At 37.9% G+C, this 22,263-nt stretch overlaps 1 protein-coding gene across 1 annotated transcript in view; it reads right to left on the bottom strand.

The window, feature by feature from the left end:
* The window catches only part of cacna2d4a (calcium channel, voltage-dependent, alpha 2/delta subunit 4a), a 791,862-nt gene that overhangs the window by 461,709 nt on the left and 307,890 nt on the right, over positions 1-22,263 (bottom strand). The window contains exons 24-25 of the mRNA XM_051921543.1: positions 9,675-9,768; positions 111-203 (exon numbers count right to left, since the gene is read on the bottom strand). Of these exons, the coding sequence (XP_051777503.1) occupies positions 111-203; positions 9,675-9,768 (187 nt within the window). The remainder of the gene's footprint in view (positions 1-110; positions 204-9,674; positions 9,769-22,263) is intronic.

Below are 22,263 nucleotides of genomic sequence, written 5' to 3'. Positions count from 1 at the left end.
GTAAATTCACAACTGAATTACCAAGGTTCCTTTTAGTTTCATTCTTTAAATGGCTTTTATAGTACATCTGTGTATTTCTGAATGCACATTTTTATACAGTAGATACTTACTTATCAACCTGCTTTTCAATTCCTACAAATAAATTGTGCCGAACAAGTCCAGCTCGAGTTCCCAAGAATGCAAGCTGAATGCCATCTTCATCCCTAATAAGATAAAAAGTGGGCACAATCATTAATCCTTATACAGTATATTAAATGAAAACAATTTCTCAAAAACAATTTTAACTAAAAAAACAAAACCTGTTTCACCATAACCATCATTGCCCTCATTGCATAAACCTTTCTGTGGCTTTTTTGTTGTAATTCAGCTCCTAATCAGTTAAACACATTGAATTCAGATAACCACATGCTTTGCTTTCAATTACACTTCACCAAACTGCTGCGATTTAACTGGCACCATAGGAGTGACTGTGGAAGTACCTGTTATATCTATAAACATTTCATGAATTTAAAACATTTTTACTTAGGAATTTTTTTAATTGGGGATTTCAGTCACATAGAATTCAGTTTCAATTTTCTATTTTTGTTTTTATTTTACATTACTTGAATTCACATTTTGTTCTGTTAGTTATCCCTTCTGATAGGGGTTTTAAATTATGCAGAAGTTGAATCGGGCCAACTTTGTGGTGTCCTCTGTCACCTGTTTAGTCTGTCATTTTATTTTATTAGCAATAGTAACCGATAATAGACCAGCTGGTGGAACAAGCTGCCCACCTTCATCCTTTCTGTGGTGTTCCCTGCCTTTTGAAAGAATACCTCTGAATGTTCACCTTATCTGTGAATATCTATAACTATATGCTTTAGTTTGGTTTCTGTAATGGAATAATGCAAGAATATCACATTTGTATTGCATTATAGTTCATGTGGCTGATGGTTTTTACTATGGACTATAGCACTTCTCATTACTAACTTAGTTCCTTGCTTTCCTTCTTTAGGTATTTAGCTGTATGGAATTTTCAGCCATATTCATCCCAACAGAAGATTACACAATTATATTTCATCCATTGTGAGTTTCTTTGGATAGAAGTGTCTGCTAAATGAATGAATGTATTACAGGATTTCCAAATGTAATTGGCTGTGCAGATAGAACACACATCTTTATCAAAGCCATGATTTTGAATGAAAGAAACAATTGTGTCATTCTGTTTTATAGAGCACAAAAAAACAGAATGAGGATGACATTGTCAATGTGGTCTTTATTTATTATGTGTCACCTTTATTATAAATATGCAAAAACAGAATACAATGCTTACTTCAAGGCATGCAGCATAATGTTTCAGTGACACATTTTGCACAATTCAATAATTTACCATACAAAGTTTACACAGATTTCACCATTTGCTTTTTCAGTGATATTCCTCCACACCATCTCCCTTTTCTTTGGAAGCTGCTGCTGTATTCCTCCTCTTTTAGGGGATATCCCAATAATCTTCATGCAGTGCCACCAGCTCTTTTTGCTCTGCTGGTATGAAAGTTATCTCCCTCTGCTTCTCAGACGTGTCCATGATTGATCAGCTTTTCAGTGCTTTACAGTGTTCGACTTATAAAGGCTTGTAAATAATTCCATGAACATACCATATTATTCTGGATGCGCCTGTCTGGCTAATCCACTGAAGCTAAATTGTGCTATAGCAAGTCAGGGTTCATTTTGAGTTCCAGGGTTATCTAATCTCTCTTCCTGAAACAGACCCCTGGTCCATCTCTTTTAAAATTCTGTCTCTTTTTTAGAGTCAATATACTAGATAGATAGATAGATAGATAGATAGATAGATAGATAGATAGATAGATAGATAGATAGATAGATAGATAGATAGATAGATAGATAGATAGATAGATAGATAGATAGATAGATAGATAGATAGATAGATAGATAGATAGATAGATAGATACCCAATGGGAAATTCACATTATGTTACCATCTTATATTTTATCCTGTTTCGGTATTTGTTGTTTCTACATGATGACTCGTTTTTAAGGGGTGTCGCTCTGGATATCGCACCTCATAACGTGTGTGATGATTTAGAAGTCAGAGCCACGTGTAAGTATCTTGTGTTTGTGGGTACCTGTTTTAAACATTTTGCAAGTGCTCAAGTTTTTGATAATCTGGTTACTGACATTTTTGCTAGAACATTTTGTCTTTGAATTTAATTTATGTTTTTGAGATTGATGCACAATTGTTCCTCAGCTTTGTTTTTGGTTAACATTTCATCTCCTGGTCCACTTTGCTCTTCAACTGCCTGTCTTATTTTTTACAATATGGCAGTATAAATGTGTCTTCTGTTCATACTGTTAGGGTAGGCTGCAGCCTCCTAAGACCCTATGAATGGATTAAGTGCATTTGACAATGGACTATTTGAACAATAAGATTTCTCCATTCTTTAATCTATACGCTTGGATAAATTTACCTGCAAAATGCTTTGCAATTCTCTAACCATATAGAGTATTAGTTATTTTATTGTGTGTCATCATTACTGTGAACTATGCCTCACATGTATCTTTGCACAAACAAAGCATATTGTTATTTTCATGTAACAATTATTCAGTGAACAATTTAATGACACTAGATATACTCAATAGGAATGACAAGGGAGCAAAACATAATTTCAGGTAAAAATGTATCCCAAAAAATTATAAAAATAGACGTGTGACTGAGTACCACTTGAAGCTCCATTGTTCTCTTTGATCTGTTTTAGAATTGTTTCATAATTATCATACCTTGACGAATTAGGAACATTTTTGTGCCCACCTGCACTTAATTGTTGACACATTTCTTGCACTACCCACTCTTAATAATCTCTCATTTACAGTGGTACATTCCTTAATATGTTAACTAGGGCTAATTACTCCAAAAACAGCTGCATACCTGCATTTAAAAAAAATAAATAAGAGCAGTTAATAAGGTTCAGAGTTACTATTTGGCAATTTCAAGGAGGTGACCACCAATGTGCTTTTATGAGGGAAGTGTAACAAGTTAAAAATGAGTCCTTTCACTCCAAATACAGGGTGAGTATAGGCTTCCAATGACAGAATGTGAGAAAGAGGAAAAGACAGACAAGAAAATATCCACCACCTGCTTTCTTGTACAATAAATGGAGACATGGCTAGCATACCAGTCTCCTAACAGAACATTAGAACAATCTAGACGAGAACAGGCCATTCAGCCCAACAAAGCTCACCAGTCCCATCCTCTTAATTCTTTCAAAATAACATCATGTTGAGTTTTGAAGGACCCTAAAGTCCTACAGCCTACTTCACTACTTGATCACTTATTCCAAGTGTCTATGGTTCTCTGTGAAGCAAACCTCCTAATGTTTGTGCAAAATTTGCCCTTAAAAAGTCTGCAGCTGTGTCCATGTGTTCTTGATTAACTCATTTTAAAATTGCAGTCTTGATCCACTGTACTAATTCCTTTTATAATTTTAAACATTTCAGTCATGTCTCCTCTTACTTTTCTTTTGCTTAAACTGTAAAGGTTCAGCCCTTTTAATCTTTCCTTATAATTCACCCCCTGTAGCCCTGGAATCAGCCTAGTCTCTCTTCTCTGGACCTTTTTTCTAGAGCTGTTATGTCCTTTTTTCCCTGGAGACCAAAACTGCCCCCAGTACTCCAGATGAGGCCTCACCTCACTTTACATATTCTATTAGGCTTAATAATGGCTTCTGAACACTGACTGGAAGTTGATAGTGTGCTAATAGTGTGAACATCTTATAGAGAAGTTGAGCAACATTACATAATTTTTATTTTCTATATAAAAACAGAACACTAACATGAATTATTTTTGGTAGCTGAAGGTGCTGCTAGCCTAGGGTTAGTGCAGGATTTGTTTGCTTATAAATTATCTCTGTAATTTCTTTGTCAATTTCTTATTCATCCATTGAGTACTTCAATTAAATTTGCTTCACGCTTCATAGGCTTAGGTTTAAACTGACCACATTGCTGCTCTCCATACCTAAAATTTCATCCCAGTTTGTTTCTTTCTGGCATTGCATCATCTATTAATAATGTTGCTTTAATAAAATTTAATTTTAGTTTTAGTATATACAGTGTCTTCAGAAAGTATTCGGCCCTTTCACCTTTTTCATATTTTGTTATGTTGCAGCGTTATGTTAAAATTATTTAATGTTTTTCCCAGCACAAGCAACACTCAGTACCCCAGAATGACAAAGTGAAAAAAAGATTGCAAAAATGTTTGCAAATTTATTAAAAATAAAACACTGAAATATCACATTCACACAAGTATTCAGACCCTTCACTTAAATACTTTGTTGAAGCCCCTTTGACAGAGATTACAGCTTGGAGCCTTCTGTGGTCTGAAATTACAAGCTTTGCACACCTGGATTTGAGGATTTTCTGCCATTCTTCTCTGCCAACCCTTGCAAAACCTGTCAGATTGGTTTGAGACCATCAGTGCACAGCTGTTTTCAGGTTTCTCTAGAGATGTTCAATTGGGTTCAAGTCTGGGCTCTGGCTGGTCAAATGAAGGACTTTCCCAAAGTCATTCCTAAGCCACTCCTGTGTTATATTTGCACAATTCATTTTTCCCTCATCTGTGTCAAATCTCTTAGGCCCTACCCCTAAAAACAACAAAATATGATGCTGGCACCACCATCTTTCACCATTAGAATGGTATTGCATAGGTGAAGAGAGGTTCTTGTTTTTTTTCCAGACATGCCACTAATCTTTGTTTCATCAGAAAAGAGAATCTTATTTCTTGCAGTTTGTGAGTCCCTTAGATGTCTTTTTGCAAAGTCCAAGAGGGCTTCTATGTGTATTTTACTAAGAACAGGCTTCTGTGTGTCCACTTTGTCATAAAGCCCAGATTGATGGATAGTTGCAGCGATGATTGTCCTTCTGGAAGTTTCTCCCGTCTCTGCACAGGTTCTCTGAAGCTCAGCCAAAATGACTATTGAGTTCTTGAACTCTTACCAAGGCCGTTCTGCCATGATTGCTCAGTTTGGTTGGGTGGCCATCTATAGAAAGAGTTATAGTTGTTTCAAACTTCTTCCATTTAAGAATTATGGAGGTCACTGTACTCTTCAGAACCTTCAGTGTTGTAGGATTTTTTTTTGTAGACTTCCCCAGATCTGTGCTTCGAACACAACCCTGTCTCTATGCTCTTCACACAACTCCAGTAACCTGAATGCTTGATTTTTGTCATTGTCATCTGTCAGACCTTTTATAGACAGGCATGTGTCTTTCCAAATTGTATTCAATAAATTGAATTGAGCAAAGGTGTCCTCCAAACAAGGTGATGATACATCCCAAAAACGATCAATAGATTGGGATGTACCTGAGCCTCATTTCCATTGTCTTATCAAAGGGTCTGAATACTTGTGTCAATGTGATATTTCAGTTTTCTGTTTTTGATAACATTTTCAAAATTTTGTTTTAGCTTTGTGTTTTTGGGGAACTGAGTGTTGATGAGGGATAATTAATTTAACTGATTTTAGCCCAAGGCATATATAGGAAATTGTGAAAAAAGTGAAAGGGTCTGAATGCTTTTTGAATCCATCTGACTAAAAAGTTGAGAATACTACAATAGCTGAATGATGATTTTGTTCTTCTATGCGTCGCTTCTTCTTTATGCATGTATTACTAAGAAATGTTTTAAAAAATAACTTTCAGAATTAAATGTTGAATTATTGTTAATTGTATTCGTCATCTGAACAGCACAGTGCCTCAGAGGAGTTTGTGAGTGTGTGAGAAAGACAGAGAACGAGTAAGATGTAGGAGGACAAGATGTGCTACTTGGCAGGTGGGCAAGTGGACAAGCCTCTTCACTGGACACTCAGGTCCTAGAGGAGCAGTGGGTTACAGTCCGGCCTGTTCCTTTGTGCATTGGTGCTCCCTGTGCTGTTTCCTTCATATGTTTTACTGAAGACACATATTTTGATAAAATCTAGTTTCACCGGCTAAAATCATTTAAATTAATTGATTAATTAAATTAATCAATTTTCCCTCATGAAGCAACACTGAATACCCCAGAATGACAAAATAAAAACAACACTGTAGACATTTTTTCAAATGTATTAAAAATAAAACACAGAACTATCATATTATTCTGACTGGAGCTTAGCTCAGCAAGCAGGCAAGCAATGGATACAAGCAGGGAAAACCCCTGAACAGGGCGCCAGCTCATCTCAGAATGAACACACAGATATCAAGGGATCATTTAGCATTGCCAGTTCACCTAATCCGAATGTCTTTGAACTATGGAAGGAAACTGGAGTAAATCAACACAGACCCACATGCAAACTCCATGCACAGAACTCCAGACTCCTTACCACAAGGCAGCAGTGCTACCACTGCGTCACCGTGCACCTAATTCATTGTTAACATGTTTACATTAACTGTGACCTTTAGAAAATTGAAGAAAAAATACCTTTTATTTGAGACTTATTTCAGTAACATAGTGCATCCACTGGAGAGCTATGTCGGTGATACCTCAAGTTCAAATTCACTGACATTTCTTTTCCCCTGTTCTCCCATGGTTTGTTGTAAAAATGTCACTCAGGAACATGGCCAAATTTATGTGACGATTAGATCATGACTATTCAAAAAAGACATTATTGAATTATTGTAAGTGGTTAAAAGTATGTGTACAAAGCATATAGTTTTAAGTTGATTTGAAATTTATAAAGGAACTTAGTGTGACATGAGGCATAGTCATTTTGCTGTTTTGAGCATAGACATAATTTTATTATGGAATCTTAATATGGTGGGCAGCACGGTGGCACAGTGGTAGCACTGCTGCCTCGCAATAAGGAGACCTGGGTTCGCTTCCCAGGTCCTCCCTGCATGGAGTTTGCATGTTCTCCCCGTGTCTGCGTGGGTTTCCTCTGGGTGCTCCGGTTTCCTCCCACAGTCCAAAGACATGCTGGTTAGGTACATTGGCGATCCTAAATTGTCCCTAGTGTGTGCTTGGTGTGTGGGTGTGTGTGCTCTGCAGTGGGCTGGCGCCCTGCCCAGGATTTGTTCCTGCCTTGTGCCCTGTGTTGGCTGGGATTGGCTCCACCAGACCCCCGTGACCCTGTGTTAGGATGTAGCGGGATGGACTATGACTGACTGACTGACTGATCTTAACATGGTTTTATAGTATGAGGCCCCTGCTCCCCACAAAGCAAATTTGATTAGGACATTAAGGAAGTAATGGGTTCCTACCAGTTCTTAGTTTTACAATATACAGTGCATTATTGTAAAGTTTCTGTTTCTGTTTCGTAACCTTGGCCAGATGGAAAAGGAAAAGGTTCCATTACATCTGTTACTTTGTTGTATATATTTTAAATATCCCATCAGTATTTTTTTGATTTTTACAAATTGATTATTATTCATTTCCATGTTTTAATTTAATTATTAGGCATTTACAAACATATAAAATGTCCACAGGGTTGAATAACCAAAAACATTTTCTTGTACATGCAGTGTTCTCCTGTCTGCGAACAGCAATGCAGTGACTCCTGTGAGAATTTCCCTTAGGTCTGCTATTTTCCCTTCCATGAAGAATAAGCAGCAGAAGATGTGTAAAGTCAGTTGACAGATACACCGCATTGCACTTCCAGGTTAAAAAAAATATTTCACCACCCACTCCGCTCAGGTCATCAAGTTAAATGCTAAGTTTTCTTGACATCTCATTCAGAAACTTTTGAATGACTGTAATAGTCTGCCTCAGTAATTTCCCCGCCCTATTCCCATGACTCTGTGTGTTAAGCTTGGCTTAAGGTACCTGTTAAATTGCAGTCTGAGAGTCCTGTAAACACCTTTTTCAAATTCCAAGGGGGCTTCTATGTGAACAAGCTTCTTTCTGGCCATTCTGTCATAAAACCCAGATCGGTAGAGGGTTGCAGTGATGTCTATCCATCTGGACGTTTCTCCTGTCTCCACACAGGTTCTCTGGAGTTCAGCCAGAGTGTCTTTTGGGTTCTTGGTCACATCTCTTACCAAAAAAGCTCACAAAACTTTATTTGATCCTGAAGCGATTCTCCAAAAAGCCTTGGAGCTGGATTCTATCAACTAGCTCTAAGATACACTCTGCTAAGCCAAGATTTGTGTAAGTGACTTAACCCTGTCTGTGAAGACTGAATGCCAGCATACTTCAAGGGAACATCAGCACCTATACTCTTGTGCCAAAAGGGCAGCATCACATCACATTTCGGACAAAGGACCATGTAGAACAAGACAATGAGTGCACTCCAACGCAAAAAGAGTCCTCCATTTTAATCCAGAGCAACAACACACAACACCACACAGCATCAGACATCATGAAGGTTTAGTATTGTAAAACTGTTTCTCTGTGCCAAGATAAATCAGAACTCTAAATAGCCAGTTATTATCCAGTGTCTTCAGTGTTAAATGTTAATCTGTCTCACCTGTTTTGTGTCAGTATATATGCAGTTATCATTCTAAAGTCCTTTTCTTTTATCGATTAACTGTATTATTGTGTTTCTTAAAATGAGTATGCTTCAGTTACTTTGACTATAAGTCTAATGGCCAGAAAACCGTCCTACAGAGAAAGATAAGGCAAATAACTGTGCGCCTTTCCAAATTATTTTATTACTTGCCAAAAGAAAAACTCATAAGGAATTAACTGATTGATTAACATCAATAAATCAATTCTTCTCACATCAAACATAATTTGCAGCTTGGCACTGTTTAATAAACTTAAGTACTAGACTTTTTAGACTTTTTCTGACAATTTTGTTTTATTTGATAGGGATATGTGTGTTAAAATATATTTTAAATTATATATAAATTATATTTTACAAATGTAAATCTTGACCAGTTCGCTGACTTATTCCGACCAAAGATATTCTGACTGAATGGGACGAATTATTCAATCTCATTATTAATATTTTATTATTCCCTCAATCTCAAGATGAAGAGAACAAAAGAGAGTGGTGCTGCTTTTAGAAAAAAGAAAAAGGCAAGGGAAGAAGTATTAACAAGGAATGAATGGGCATTATTGAAATACCTCTATTGCAAATAATAATTAAAAATGTTAAGTTTTCATCGTTTTCATTTTTTGTATGATATTTATCATGTTTTTGTAAATTTTGCGGCAAACTCAAAGAGCACCCTGGGGCAACAAAAATTCTAGCCATACCACTGCTCACTCATTTCCTATAAGGAAGAGGAACAAACTTAAAATACTGTTGAATTTGTACATGAAGAGCCAATGACGAATTGTGTGTTCCAGTCTTTTCAGGGGAGTAGTTGAATTAGCTGGATTCTGATGTTATTAGTTAAAAAAATTGCTCCATTTATGCCCAGTTTACTTGTATCACACAGACTCTTGGAAAAGAACAGAGAAGCAGTGTCAGGGTTTCTTGTAGCTTTCTTAAGCTTTTTAGATATGCCTTGTCACCCCACAGGCAACTGAGTGAGTAAATTTTGCATGATTGTTATAATCAGAGTTGCCGTGCTATAGTAAACAAAACTATTAAATTTAAAAGCTTTCTTCATGTTGTTTATTAGTACATTCTTAGTGGCCATGATGATATAAGATTTGCAAATAGAAACACTAATGTAAAAACAAATAGGTGATAAGTAAAACTTTGCAAAATCCTAGAATTTCATATCTAAATGTATTTTAAGTCAACAAACATTCACTAAACCCACCTTGAAAGGTTGAGTGCCAGGGCTGTCCAGTAGGCTTCAAGGGGGGCGGTGACTACGGCATCAAAGAGTACTTCCTGCACCAGCTCCTCGTCACCTAGGCAACGAGAAAATAAGAAGTGTGTGCGGATTTATTTTCACAGCTTTAGGCAGTCTTTAACACCAACCTACGAGAGCAGCAAGCTTTGACAACTTAATTACATCTCCAAGCAATTCTGCAGCAACTGGAGAAGCAAAGAAAAGCTTTCAAAAGTCTAAATTATATATAATTAGGCATTTGGTTAAAATCACAATGTATGCATTTTTAATTGCACAGCAAAACGTGGGACCACAGTTTGCCTTGCATTTTGGAATTTAAAGGTGAAATTCATAGATCTTGATGACCTCATACCCATAAATGAAGACAGAAATTTCATTGCCTAAAGTGCTGGAATTTAAGACGGGAAGAAATAATTTTGTCTGTGACTTCCGTTAAGTTTCAGAATGTATAATGTGATCCTATTAACCCTGAGCTTTGTTTTTGTGATACAGTTCGTCTTTATTCTATGCACTTGGAGAATTTGAGGAATATTTGTTTTGATTTAATACTGTATAAGAGTCCATGCCTAGTCAAAGTATATTATATACTTTAATTTACATTCATTTACTAGTGAAAAGGCTGTGTTCTCAATAAGTCATCTACTTCTTAGTAAACACAAGAAATATGGTTTTACTTGTTTGTCTTCTAAAATAAATTTTCAAACAAGGTAAAACTAACCAAAGAGCATCTGATAATTATAATAAAGGCCATTTTTACTATTAATACTACCATATAATTTATTAATCTAGCCACCCTAGAGTGGGCAAACCAGCCCAACATGGTGCCAGTCCCAAGCCCGGATAAATAAGAGAAAGTCAGTGTTAGGAATGGCATCCGGCTGTAAAACTTAGGCAAAACCTTAATGATGGAATCAGTCCAGTCAGCTTTGGAACTGCCATATAATTTATTGTAGGAAGATACAATTGTCTCTACAAAATGGTGTAATTGAGTTGCAAATATAAAACACAAAATAACTGATCACATAAGTATGCAAACCCTTTGTCATGACACACCTAAAACATCACTGTTACAGCCAATCGGTTTTAGAAGTCACATCATTATTTCAACAAAGACCACCTTTCTGCATTTAAGGGGTTTGAACTGATTGTAGTATAAATGCACCATAGCTGGAAACTCCAGCTAGTGGAGAGTCAGTATGGTGCACTAATCAACACAATGAAGACAAAAGAACACTCCAAACAATGCTGTAAAAAGCAAAAGTCAGGGGGTGGAGACAAGAAATATCCAAGTCACTGCTTATCCCTTGGGGTCCAATTAAATCAGTCATTAAGTAATGGAAAAAGTAAGCAGTCCACAAACGATGAGCGATCGTGTATGAAGATGACTAGAAAGGCAGGCCACTAAGAGACTAATGAAAACTCTGAAGGATTTACAAGCTACTTTGGGTGAGATTGGAGAGACTGTGCAGACAACAACTCTTGCTCTGCTTCTTCACTAGTCGCAGCTTTATGGGAGTGTGACAAAGAAAAAAAATGCACATCACTTCTCAGCTAGCGTTTTTCAGATGGTGCATAGAAGACTCTGAAGTCAGCTGAAGGAAGGTTCTGTGGTCTGATGAGACCAAAAAAAGAGCTTTTTGTCCATCAGGATAAACACCATGTTTGAACACTGCACATTATCAAAAACACACCATCCCCACCGTGAAGCATGCTGGTTTCAGTGTTATGCTATGGGGATGCTTCTCTGCTGCACGCAAAGGAAGGTTCTGAGGTTGGAGGGCAAAATGAATACAGCAAAATATGGGAATATCCTGGAGGAAACCCTGATGCAGTATACAAGAAAACCAGCACCTTGGGAGACAATGACACAAAGCATCAAGTCTAAGCTACAGAGCAGTGGCTTAAAAACAACAATGTCAATATCCTGGAGTGCTTGAGTCAGTGTCCAGCTTGTGGCTGTATTTGATAAAGGCTGTTCACTCACAATCCCCATGCAGCCTGACACCCCCTGAGCAGTTTGCAAAGAAGAATGTGGAAAAGTGTTAGTGTCCAGTTATGCAAAGCTGACAGAGACCTGTGTGCATAGACTAAAGTCTGCCATGGCTGCCAAAGGTGTATCTACTAAATACTGACTTGAAGAAGGTGAATACTTAGGTGATCAATTATTTTGTGTTTAATATTTGTAATTATTCTAGACTACTTGTAGACAACTTTTTTTTAACTTTGAGTCATTTTCCGTTAATCATTTTCAAAAGGCTAAAATAGATCCACTTTGATTTAGCGTTCCATGACAATAAAATCTGAAAACTTCCAAGGGGTTGAATACTTTTTATAGGCACAGTAAATTGCAGCTACAAACTACCGCTATGGCCTCTGCTTTTCTGCTATTCTTTTGTAAATACAGTTAAAAAGCATGGTATTCAAGAAAGTGGTTGCACTAATGTCAAATGGTGAATTACAACAGGATTGAATGCACTTGGTTATGACACTATTAAATTTCGGCACCACTGATCTCTTCATTAAACAACTGAAACATTACTATAAAAGAAATGTCAGTCAGTCAATCATTATCCAACCCACTATATCCTAACACAGGGTCCCAGGGGTCTGCTGGAGCCAATCCCAGCCAACACAGGGTGCAAGGCAGGAACAAATCCTCGGGCAGGGCACCAGCCCACTGCAATAAAAGAAATGTAATTATTTATTTGCCATTCTCTGCAACAGGAGATGATCATAGTAGATATTAAATTTAAATTAGCAGAGGATGATTTTCAGCTAGCAATACACAAAAATATGTATTTATTGTCATACTTTTGCCAGGGCAACATTTTTATAATTTAAAGGAGGGTTCCATTATAAGAATATAAAAATTACAGTGGATAGTGAAACAAAGTAAATTGATGTAATTCTCTCTGCCACACGTCTTCTGTAGCAGCTAACAGGTAAGAGCTGAAGTGTTGAGGCAGCCATGTACTGAGTGGGCAGCTATGAGTAAAGAACCAGTTTTTTCTTTAACCAAAGCATGAACATAGCGGAGACATTTATTTATTATTTTTACCTTCTGCAAGACAGCATTCTCCTGCTAACTTTATACATTTACCAGGATGATCATGTATTTCCAAATGTTTCCATTCTTTCGCACTCTTCAGTCAACATTTATGATCCCTGACAGCTTTTTTGCTTAACACAGCACAGGTTTTTTAAGTGTTAAACTCTAATTTAAAATATAACAAAAACAATTTTATTTAATAAAGTTTAGATTTAACATTCTGTCTAAGCTTCTTTAAAAAAACTGGCTTTACCTAACAGCTGCTACTGTGTCCTTAAGACTGAGAGGATACACCCAGATTAACATTTTGTGAGCTTCATTGGGGTATGGGTAGCCAGAGCCAATGCTAACATCGTTAAATGTAAAGTGAAACTCTGCACTGAAGAGGTCATCCCGCATCCTGTACATTCAATTAAATGAAGTTTGGACAAGGGAAAGAAATCAGAATGCCCAGAGGAAACCCAAACCAAACCTGGATGTTGGAGTCCTCAGCATTCAACTAAAAGAAGTGAGAGTTCAGGGTGTTGTGTGTAGATGGGTGCAAAATTGGCTCTGACACAGGAAGGAAAGGGCTATGGTGTGAATTGGCTGACATTAACAGTGGTGTTCCACAGGGGTCAGTGCTAGGGCCGCTACTATTTTTAATATATATAAATGATTTGGATAGGAATGTAAGTAACAAGCTGGTTTGGTCTGCAGATAATCGAGAATCCATTGACCATTACAGAGGGATTTGGATGACATAAAGGCTTGGGCAGATTTGTGGCAGATGAAATATAATGTAAGTAAATGTGAAGTAGTACATGTAAGAAGTAAAAATGTTAGGTTTGAATACACAATGGGAGGTCTGAATATCAAACGTACATCTTATGAAAAGGATTTAGGAGTCATGGTGGAATCTAAGCTATCGACTTCCCGACAGTGTTCAGAAGCCATTAAGAAGGCAAACAGAATGACAGGTTATATAACACGATGTGTGGAGTACAAGTCCTAAGAGGATGTGGTCAAGCTTTTTAACTCACTGGGGAAGCCTCATCTGGAGTATTGTGCGCAGTTTTGGTCATCCAAGCTAGAGAAAGGAGAAAGCAGCGCTAGAAAAGTCCAGAGAAGAGTGACTAGGCTGACTCCAGGGCTACAGGGGTTGAATTATGAGGAAAGATTAAAAGAGCTGAGCCTTTACAGTTTAAGCAAAAGAAGAGTAAGAGGTGACACGACTGAAGTGTTTAAAATTATAAAGAGAATTAGTACAGTGGATCGAGACTGTTATTTTAAAATGAGTTCATCAAGAACACGGGGACACAGTTGGAAACTTGTTAAGGGTAAGTTTCACACAAACATTAGGAAGTTTTTCTTTACATAGAGAATGAAAGACACTTGGAATAAGTTACCAAATAGTGTGGTAGACAGTAAGACTTTAGGGACTTTCAAAACTCAACTTGATGTTATTTCGGAAGAATTAAGTGGATATGACTGGCAAAATTTGTTGGGCTGAATGGCCTGTTCTAATCTAGATTGTTTTAATTAACCAGAGAACTTATTTATTAATGAGTTAAATTTGCTAATTTATTTTAAGGGGGAGGAGCAGATCTTTGATTCCATGACTTTATCAGGATAAAAGTAGCTTAGGCATTTAAAGTAATTAATGAGACATTTGACACATAACCATGCAACTGCAAACAAGTTACCATCACATAAAATTAATTTATGAAATCATTGCTAAACAATTAATAGTATTAAAATGTGTGTTAATATATAAATAGTTTTGCAGTTTAATTCATGTCGGGTAAATGTTGCCAACCATCATCCTATCCACATTATGAACCCCCTTCAGTTAGAGGTGCTGTACTCACCACTTTCGGTTCACTAACCACATTGACACTTGCTTACCCTGGGACAATTTAGCATTACCAATCACCACATGTTTGGGACTTTGGTTGGGGATTCTGTGGACTGGTGAGACCACTGTGGATATGTGGTGAATCTGCACACATAAAATGTCCAGGATAAACTGAACTTAATTTGTTGTGTCTGGATTGTGTGGTTTGTTCTTTCTTTCTTTGTTTATGTCGCTACATGTAGTGGTGGCACAGGACAGTGTTATCATTTTGCATTTTGATTACCAAAAGCAAATAAGAATTTAACTGTACTCTGTACATGCAACAATAGTGAGCCTATAAACTGTAGGATAAAGTATGCATTGCTCGTTTTGCTAGGCTCTTAATTACACATCTGTTAAAATGGCAGATTTCACAGGGATACAGAAAGCCATTTGCATAGCAGACTGACCACTAAAGTGAATGGTGTGGTGGATGGCCAGAGCCCTTGCCTAGCTGGGATGCCCTGAGCATGGAAGGAATGGGGGAGAGAGTATTTCCAGGACAGTTTCTCCCCCGGACTGACATAGGGGATCCCCCTTGGTTTCCAGCAGTGCCACTGCCAGGGGGCGCATGGACATTTTCAGGGCCCTATTTGGCCACACTTCAGCCACATCCAGAAGTGTGGCCAAAAGAACCTTGTTGGGCACCTGGAGGACCCTATAAAAAGAGCCATTCACCACCACTCAGTGGCCAGAGTCAGAAGGAAGAGGACAAAGCCTGAGGAGCAGTGGAGGCAGAAGGACTGGCGGCAAGAAGGAACTGTGTTGTGCTGGTGTGCTGGACTGCCTATACTGTAAATAAGTGTGTGTGCTGTGTGGCAAAACCTGTGTCCTGCCTGTCTGTGTCGGGTATACGGCGGTTGTATGCGCCCTGGGCTTCACAATGGCTCTGCCAGCATTTTGGTCAGCACTGTACTTTATCTGATAAAAAAGGTGTAAATCAGTATTGAGCTGACTTGTCTGCATAGACTCCTTCACACAAATGGTAGTCACATGAACATTCATTTAAGCTTCTTTCCTCAAGCAGAACTCTGGCTGTCTCTGAAGACCAAAATAACACACCTATAACAAGGCACTTGATCTGTAACAGAAAGGAACCTCGGCATAATCAACAAAGACTACACCTTCCTTTAAATGGGTGCATCCGTGTTTTTTGAGTAGAAGTCTTCCCACTCTATTTGGAGCAAAAGCTCACAAACTTTATTTGAAACTGGAAGCTACATTCTCTGTAGAGCCTTGGAGCTGGACACTGTTGACTAGCTCTGTGATCCATTCTTACATGCCAAGCTCTGTGGCAGTGACTGAGTCGAGTCTGAGAAGACTGAGATGCAGTATTATTACTTCAAGAAGGGAAATCAACCCAAAAACTCTTGTGCCAGAAAGAGTGAAGTTGCAGAGGGCACAGCAAAGAGCCTAACAATGAGGTGAGGAAGACAACAACACCCCACAGACCAATAATGCACTGTCACGCATGTGTTTCTGTGGATCACCCTCCTGACACATTTTAGGTAAGCAATCCCACCCTGGGATGAGAGTGGGTGCTGTTGATAACAGTGTAGCAGTGCTACCGTGGGAAGAACTTAATTTCCCAGCAGTCCAAGGGGGATTACCCACATAGGATGACTGAAACGGAAGCAGGGGCTGCTGGGGACAAAAGAGGCCAGCGGGAAAGTTAAAAAGGGGGGGCCTGGTGGAACAACAGGAGATCAGTGTTTTTGTGAATGAACTGTCTTGTGTCTGCCTGTCGTGTGTATAGTAGTGGATTAATCGTCGTACATCTTAAAAAGGAGCGCTCCTGCAACTCTCACTCCTCACCACTCAGAACTACTGGTAGGACTATTTCACTCATTTTCTAATGAAGCTGTTCTCAGGATTTTCATCTTCACCCCATACCATTTCACCTGCTTTTGCTGTATTGGACTGTATTAGGAAATTGTCGTGAGTGTTTATTGTTGTGGTTCATTGTTATGTTACAATTGTATCAACGTAGGGGAAAAGGGGAGGTTTGTCTGATTGTTGTTGTTGTTGTTGTGTATTGGGTTTTCATTTAATATATTATTTATTCATTCATTGGTTTTGTGTCTCTGCTTGTGAGAGTGTGTGGGTCGGGCCAGGGCTGGGTGCGTCCCTAGAATTTCCACCAAAATATTAAATAAAACACCATATAATCGATGGTGTGAATCTTAACGGCACTGGACCGCTACAACGGTATAGTCTCTTTCTGTTCCCACAGCCAGGGGAATACAACGAGGGAGGGCAACTGACTCCATCCCTTCCTGACAAACGACTACAAATCTGAGGCACTCAGAAAAGGTGGCGCCACTTTTTGCACCAACGCTCAGGAGATAAAGAGCTCTGAACTAGACCTGATAGTCTTAACAACCAGTAATTTTTGAATTACACTTATTATATATGCCATTGTGCGCTGTATCTGTTCTAAAGTTACAATTAAATGGGGTGACCCAGTGGGTGTCCCAACATTTCTTGGGATTTGTTGGTATATCTCACACAACCACAGCACTCAAACATGAGAAGAGTCTTCCACTTGAACCTGGCGTAACAACACACAACTCCACAGCATCGGACATCATCCTTAAATGCCTGGTGTTGTAAAACTGTTTATCTGTGCCAAGATAAATTAGAAGTCAAAGTAGCAAGTAAAGAGCCATCTAAAGACCTGCTTACTCATGTTTGATACTGTACTGTAGTACATTTTGTTACTATAAACCTCCAGCTATTATAAGCTGTTAACAACATATCTCACCCAAGACTGTGCATTACAATAAGGACGCATAGAGTGTAACATGAGGCTAAATTTTTAAATTTAAATGTTACAACTAATAAAACCTAGAAATCTTGTAAAACAAAGTTTCTTCCAGGTTATATGTTTGTCTGTCTTGCATCCCATCTTTTATGTTGATATATGAGGATAAATCAAAAAGTAACCACAAAGCAGTAACCACAAGAAATAGAAGCTGAGGCAGAAGACGTTCGCAATGGCTTATGTGTAGTTCAAACAAGCACAGCAAAGCACTGCCATTACTCTAGATGAAGCCAAGATCAAATGAACACAGATGTTCTGCTGTGGGATTGTACAATTGTTGAACAATACACTGTAGTGAGATTTTTTGGGTAGAGTGAATGAAACCTGCTGAAATTCAAAGAATGTTGGCTCAGTACGGAATTGAAAATAGCAGGACTCAATGAAAAGTTTAGGAATGGGTAGAGAGGTTTAAAGAAGAACACGTGTAACTGACAAAGCTTGATGTGGTCAACCATCAACATCACACACACAAGCCCACATCTACACAGACAAACAAAGCACAGATATATCTGATTCGAACTGGATCACCAATCAAATATGCAAATCTGGATATTAAAGAAGTTTGGAGTTGTCCCCACCAAATTATTGTTATTTGTCCCCACCAAATTATTATTATTGCAATGTGGAAAAAGAGGCCTGGGCAAAGTGCTTTTTTGGCAACATTACCTGCAATATTTGCAGTTTTTTTCTTGCCAAAAAAGTGTGCTTTAGCATAAATGTAGCTAATTTACAAAATTAGGAAATACTCCTTTCTGAGAAATGTTTCAAACAATTTTAAGAGCCAGGGAAATAATGTAAATAACAGGACCTTCTTAAGTACCAAATACCTTTTTTGGTTTTGAAAATGGCTAGTATGTATTTGTCAATCTGGCAGTTGTGTCACACACCCTACCTACATTACGACAGCATGTTTTTTTTTTCTCAAAGTGACAAGTGGGACTTATGTTATCTAAAAATTTGAGTTTCTTAAACTTTTTTATCACAACTTAATCTTGGCTTTCTTAGTGTCTTCGAGACCCAGTTCTTCACAACTGTTGAGAGTTTCATGGTTGATCGTTACAGCAGCGGTTCTCAAACTGTGGGGCTCGAAGATGTGAAAAAAAGAAAACAAGAATCGAAACTATGAAAAATACATCTATTGAAACCAAAACAAATTAACTTAAACTACATTCTGATACTAGAAAAATAAATATAGAGTTAGATAAATGTCGATAAAAGTGAAGTAGGTATAATAAAATATGCATCTATGATATATCATTAATTAAAAAAGAACAAATTGATATTAGTGGGCTCCTTTCCAAAAAACATTAGCGGGGCGCGATTAAAACTGTTATGAAAACTTGGGTCGCAAATACTTAAAGGTTGAGAAACACTGTGTTACAGCGAGAGGTGGGGGGGCTCCCCCTTGGAGAATCACACCCATTTGTCAGAGTCGGGAGGGTGGGTCGTTTTGAGGTAGAATATCAGAGCAATGCTGATTTCCTAAACTACCCACGGTGACCCACAACAACCAACGTCACAAACCATGTGCAGCCCATACACATTATATACAACAGTGACTCGTGACCCACAAGCACCAGCCCATAGTTCAAGAAACTTTGATCTAATGTAACTGGTTGCTGGGTTACATTATGCTAAATTATGTGAATGGTTAATCCCTATATGTAAAAGTTAAAAATGAAAATTTGTGTTATAGGTTAACATAATTGAATTTGTTCCTTGTCATGTTCAATTATACAGTCAGCTCATTTGAATTGTGTTCAGCTAACATGCCTTTATTCAGTGTAACAAAACCATTTATTTCAAGATTAATCAACTAAAACATTTTTGGGTAACTCAAATAATTCACATTAAATTGGTACACTACAATCAAGTGAACTAATGTCATTAGCATTTGATTAAGAACAATGATTTATGTTTGAATCACTCAATTGATTCACATTGAATTTTTACACATTATTAAATTAAGAAGTTCTATCAATCATTTTTTTTGACTATATGGAGTTCCTTTAAGTTAGGTTTTTGGTCCATTTCTACAGCTGCCACTAAAATTCTCACAGGGGTGAAAATTAGTATTCAAAGCATTAACATTTTTCTTATTAAGCATATTTCCAATGCAGCTATGCACGTGACATTAAACTAGATGTTGATATTTACTGAATAAAAAGACACAGCCAAAGAAATCGCAACACTGAAATCCATAAAAGGGAATGTGCAATAAAATGGAATGACACAGGAAAAAACTATTGAACACACTACCTGAAATGTTTTTAATATTTGCTGGAGAAGTCTTTGTTTGCAGTGACAACTACCTTATTCCACACTAATATGCAGCAAATCCTCAGCCTACACTGCCTGTCGCTTTGACATCAGTTCATGGGTGTTGGATAACGGTAAAGATGACAATTACAGAAAGTGAACTGATTTTTGTGGGACTACCAGCTCAAATCATGAAACTACAACTTGCATATGGTAACACACTGATCTTTGAGTACCACATCAGCTACAAACAAAACATTTTTCTGTCTAATACAAAACACTGCATAACAATCCTCCCTCTCCATTCACATTCCAGGATTAAACCTGCCATTTGTTTGTTACCTTACAAAATGGATTAATACAATTCTCAATGGTATTCTTGCTTGAAAACACTTTATAGCACTTTTCAAAAAGGTTGCTGCCCTTCAATGAACTGGCATCCTGTCAAGGGTTGAATCCAGCTAAATGCCTGATTATTTTAGACTCAGAACTGGTTCCCTGCAATGCTGAATTGGATAAATGGTTTACAGATGGGTTGTAGCAGGGCAAATGAAGAGACGGGGAAAAAGCCAAATGCTTGGCGCAAACCCCCTGTTTAATTTGAACAAAAAAAAAATCAAGAAAACCAATGAAAAGGATGTACTTGAGTGCAGAGTTTGTGAGGTACAATTTCACCTTGGGAATCGCTTGACAGCAAGCTCTGCACATTTGCAAGGGCAGCACCAAAATGAGATGCCACCTTCCGGGAGTGACCTGAAGAGGCAGGGATTCCTTGGCTTCGTTGCCCTCAAGGCTATGAGGGAAAAAAGGAGACTAAACCATTAGTGACAGCACCCCCTTTTGTACCGGGTTGGTACTTCTTAGTTTAGGTGAACCTGGAAGGTGACCCTCTTGTGCACATGCGTCACAGTGTGCATGGTTGGATGTAATATGCTGTAGTCAAAATGCCTAACTTTATAAATACATCACCCATCAAATGGATGGACTACATTCTAGTTGATCTTCTCTTCAAAATATTTTATTGACTTTAAAAGCTTTAAATTCCGATGCCCAGGCTACCTTTTCCAGTCTTCCATCATGCAGCTCTCCCACTCTCTGTAACTCTCTCACTAAGGTTCTGTCATTAATATAAAATGCATGCCTGAAACCCTACTTTTTCTCTCTTGCATTTTAAATTTGCCAAATCTGCATTTAATTTAATCTCCAAATGGAATTTAGATATCTAGTGCTTATTATTTCCTTTAGCCATTTGTTGGAGCTTTTAGATGGCAGATTTTAAATCACTGTGCACCATCATTTATTTGAAAGACCTAGTTATCTTGTTGCTATCTGCAGAAACTGGAAGAACTGCTTTATTAATGCACAGAAAGGGGCACAAAAGCATTACTCAGAAGTGCAAGGTGGAATATCTTATATTGCAAAAACTTAGAGACTGAAAGCAAGATAAAACCAGAAATGAGTTTGGGCATGCAAAGTTTAGTTGAGACACAAAGTATTAGGCAAGGTCAACATCTCATAGCAAAGTATAAAGGTTTAAATATGTTAAATGTCAGTATTAAATATTTAAATATTAATATATTAACAGGGCAAACTAAATACTTTTAAAAAATTGTTTATGTTTTTAATTAACACTGTTCTCTTTTATACATAAATGACTGTTGGAACAGACTCAGAACGTAAATGCCTACTGCCTTCTACACTTTTTTTTAACAAATCAAGTTGGAGGTAGCCATTGGTGGTCACCCTGTGGTACACTACAATTACAGCCAGAAACAGTGCCCTCCAGAATGTTGGGACAAAGACACATTTTTCCTTGATTTACCCCTCTCCACCACAATTTAAATTTACAAATCAAAAAATTCACACATGACTAAAGAGCACAGTGCAGACTTTCATTACATTACATTTTGGCCACACCATGTAGAAATTACAATACTTTTTGTACGTGGTCCCCTATTTCAGGGCACCATAAGGTTTGTCATAACAGATTTTTCTGTTTCCTCAGGTTTGTTTCATTGATTCATAAGATACCTTGGCTACCTCTACTCTTTGGAGTCGATAGTTGCCATTGTTCAACATGAGGACAAGAGCTATGCAAAATGAAACTCAAAGAAGCCATTTTGGGGCTGTAAAACAAGAATGAAACCATTAGAGACATTGGTAAAACCTTGAGATTACCTAAATCAACTGTCTGGAATATCATTAATGCAGCAAGAATGCATTGGTGAGCACAGTAATTGCAAAGAAACAAGTAGGCGAAGGAAGACCTGGGGCCTCATGTATAAACGGTGCGTACGCACAGAAATGTTGCGTACGAACCTTTCCACGCTCAAATCGCGATGTATAAAACCTAAACTTGGCGTAAAGCCACGCACATTTCCACGGTAACTCATTCCTTGGCGTACGCAATTTATCCGCCCGGTTTTGCAGACTGGCGGCACCCAGTGTCAAAGCAGTGCTACTGTTCCTGTGTGGTTACCCTTTCTTAGATCCACATCCACGGCGGCGGCTTTATCAAATACACTGAAATTAACCGCATATCGTT

The sequence above is a fragment of the Erpetoichthys calabaricus genome, chromosome 18 (genome assembly GCF_900747795.2).
Source record: "Erpetoichthys calabaricus chromosome 18, fErpCal1.3, whole genome shotgun sequence".
In the NCBI taxonomy this organism is placed as follows: Eukaryota; Metazoa; Chordata; class Cladistia; order Polypteriformes; family Polypteridae; genus Erpetoichthys; species Erpetoichthys calabaricus.
The sequence above is the reverse complement of the archived record's forward strand: the minus strand, read 5'-3'. Positions and strand labels throughout refer to the sequence as shown.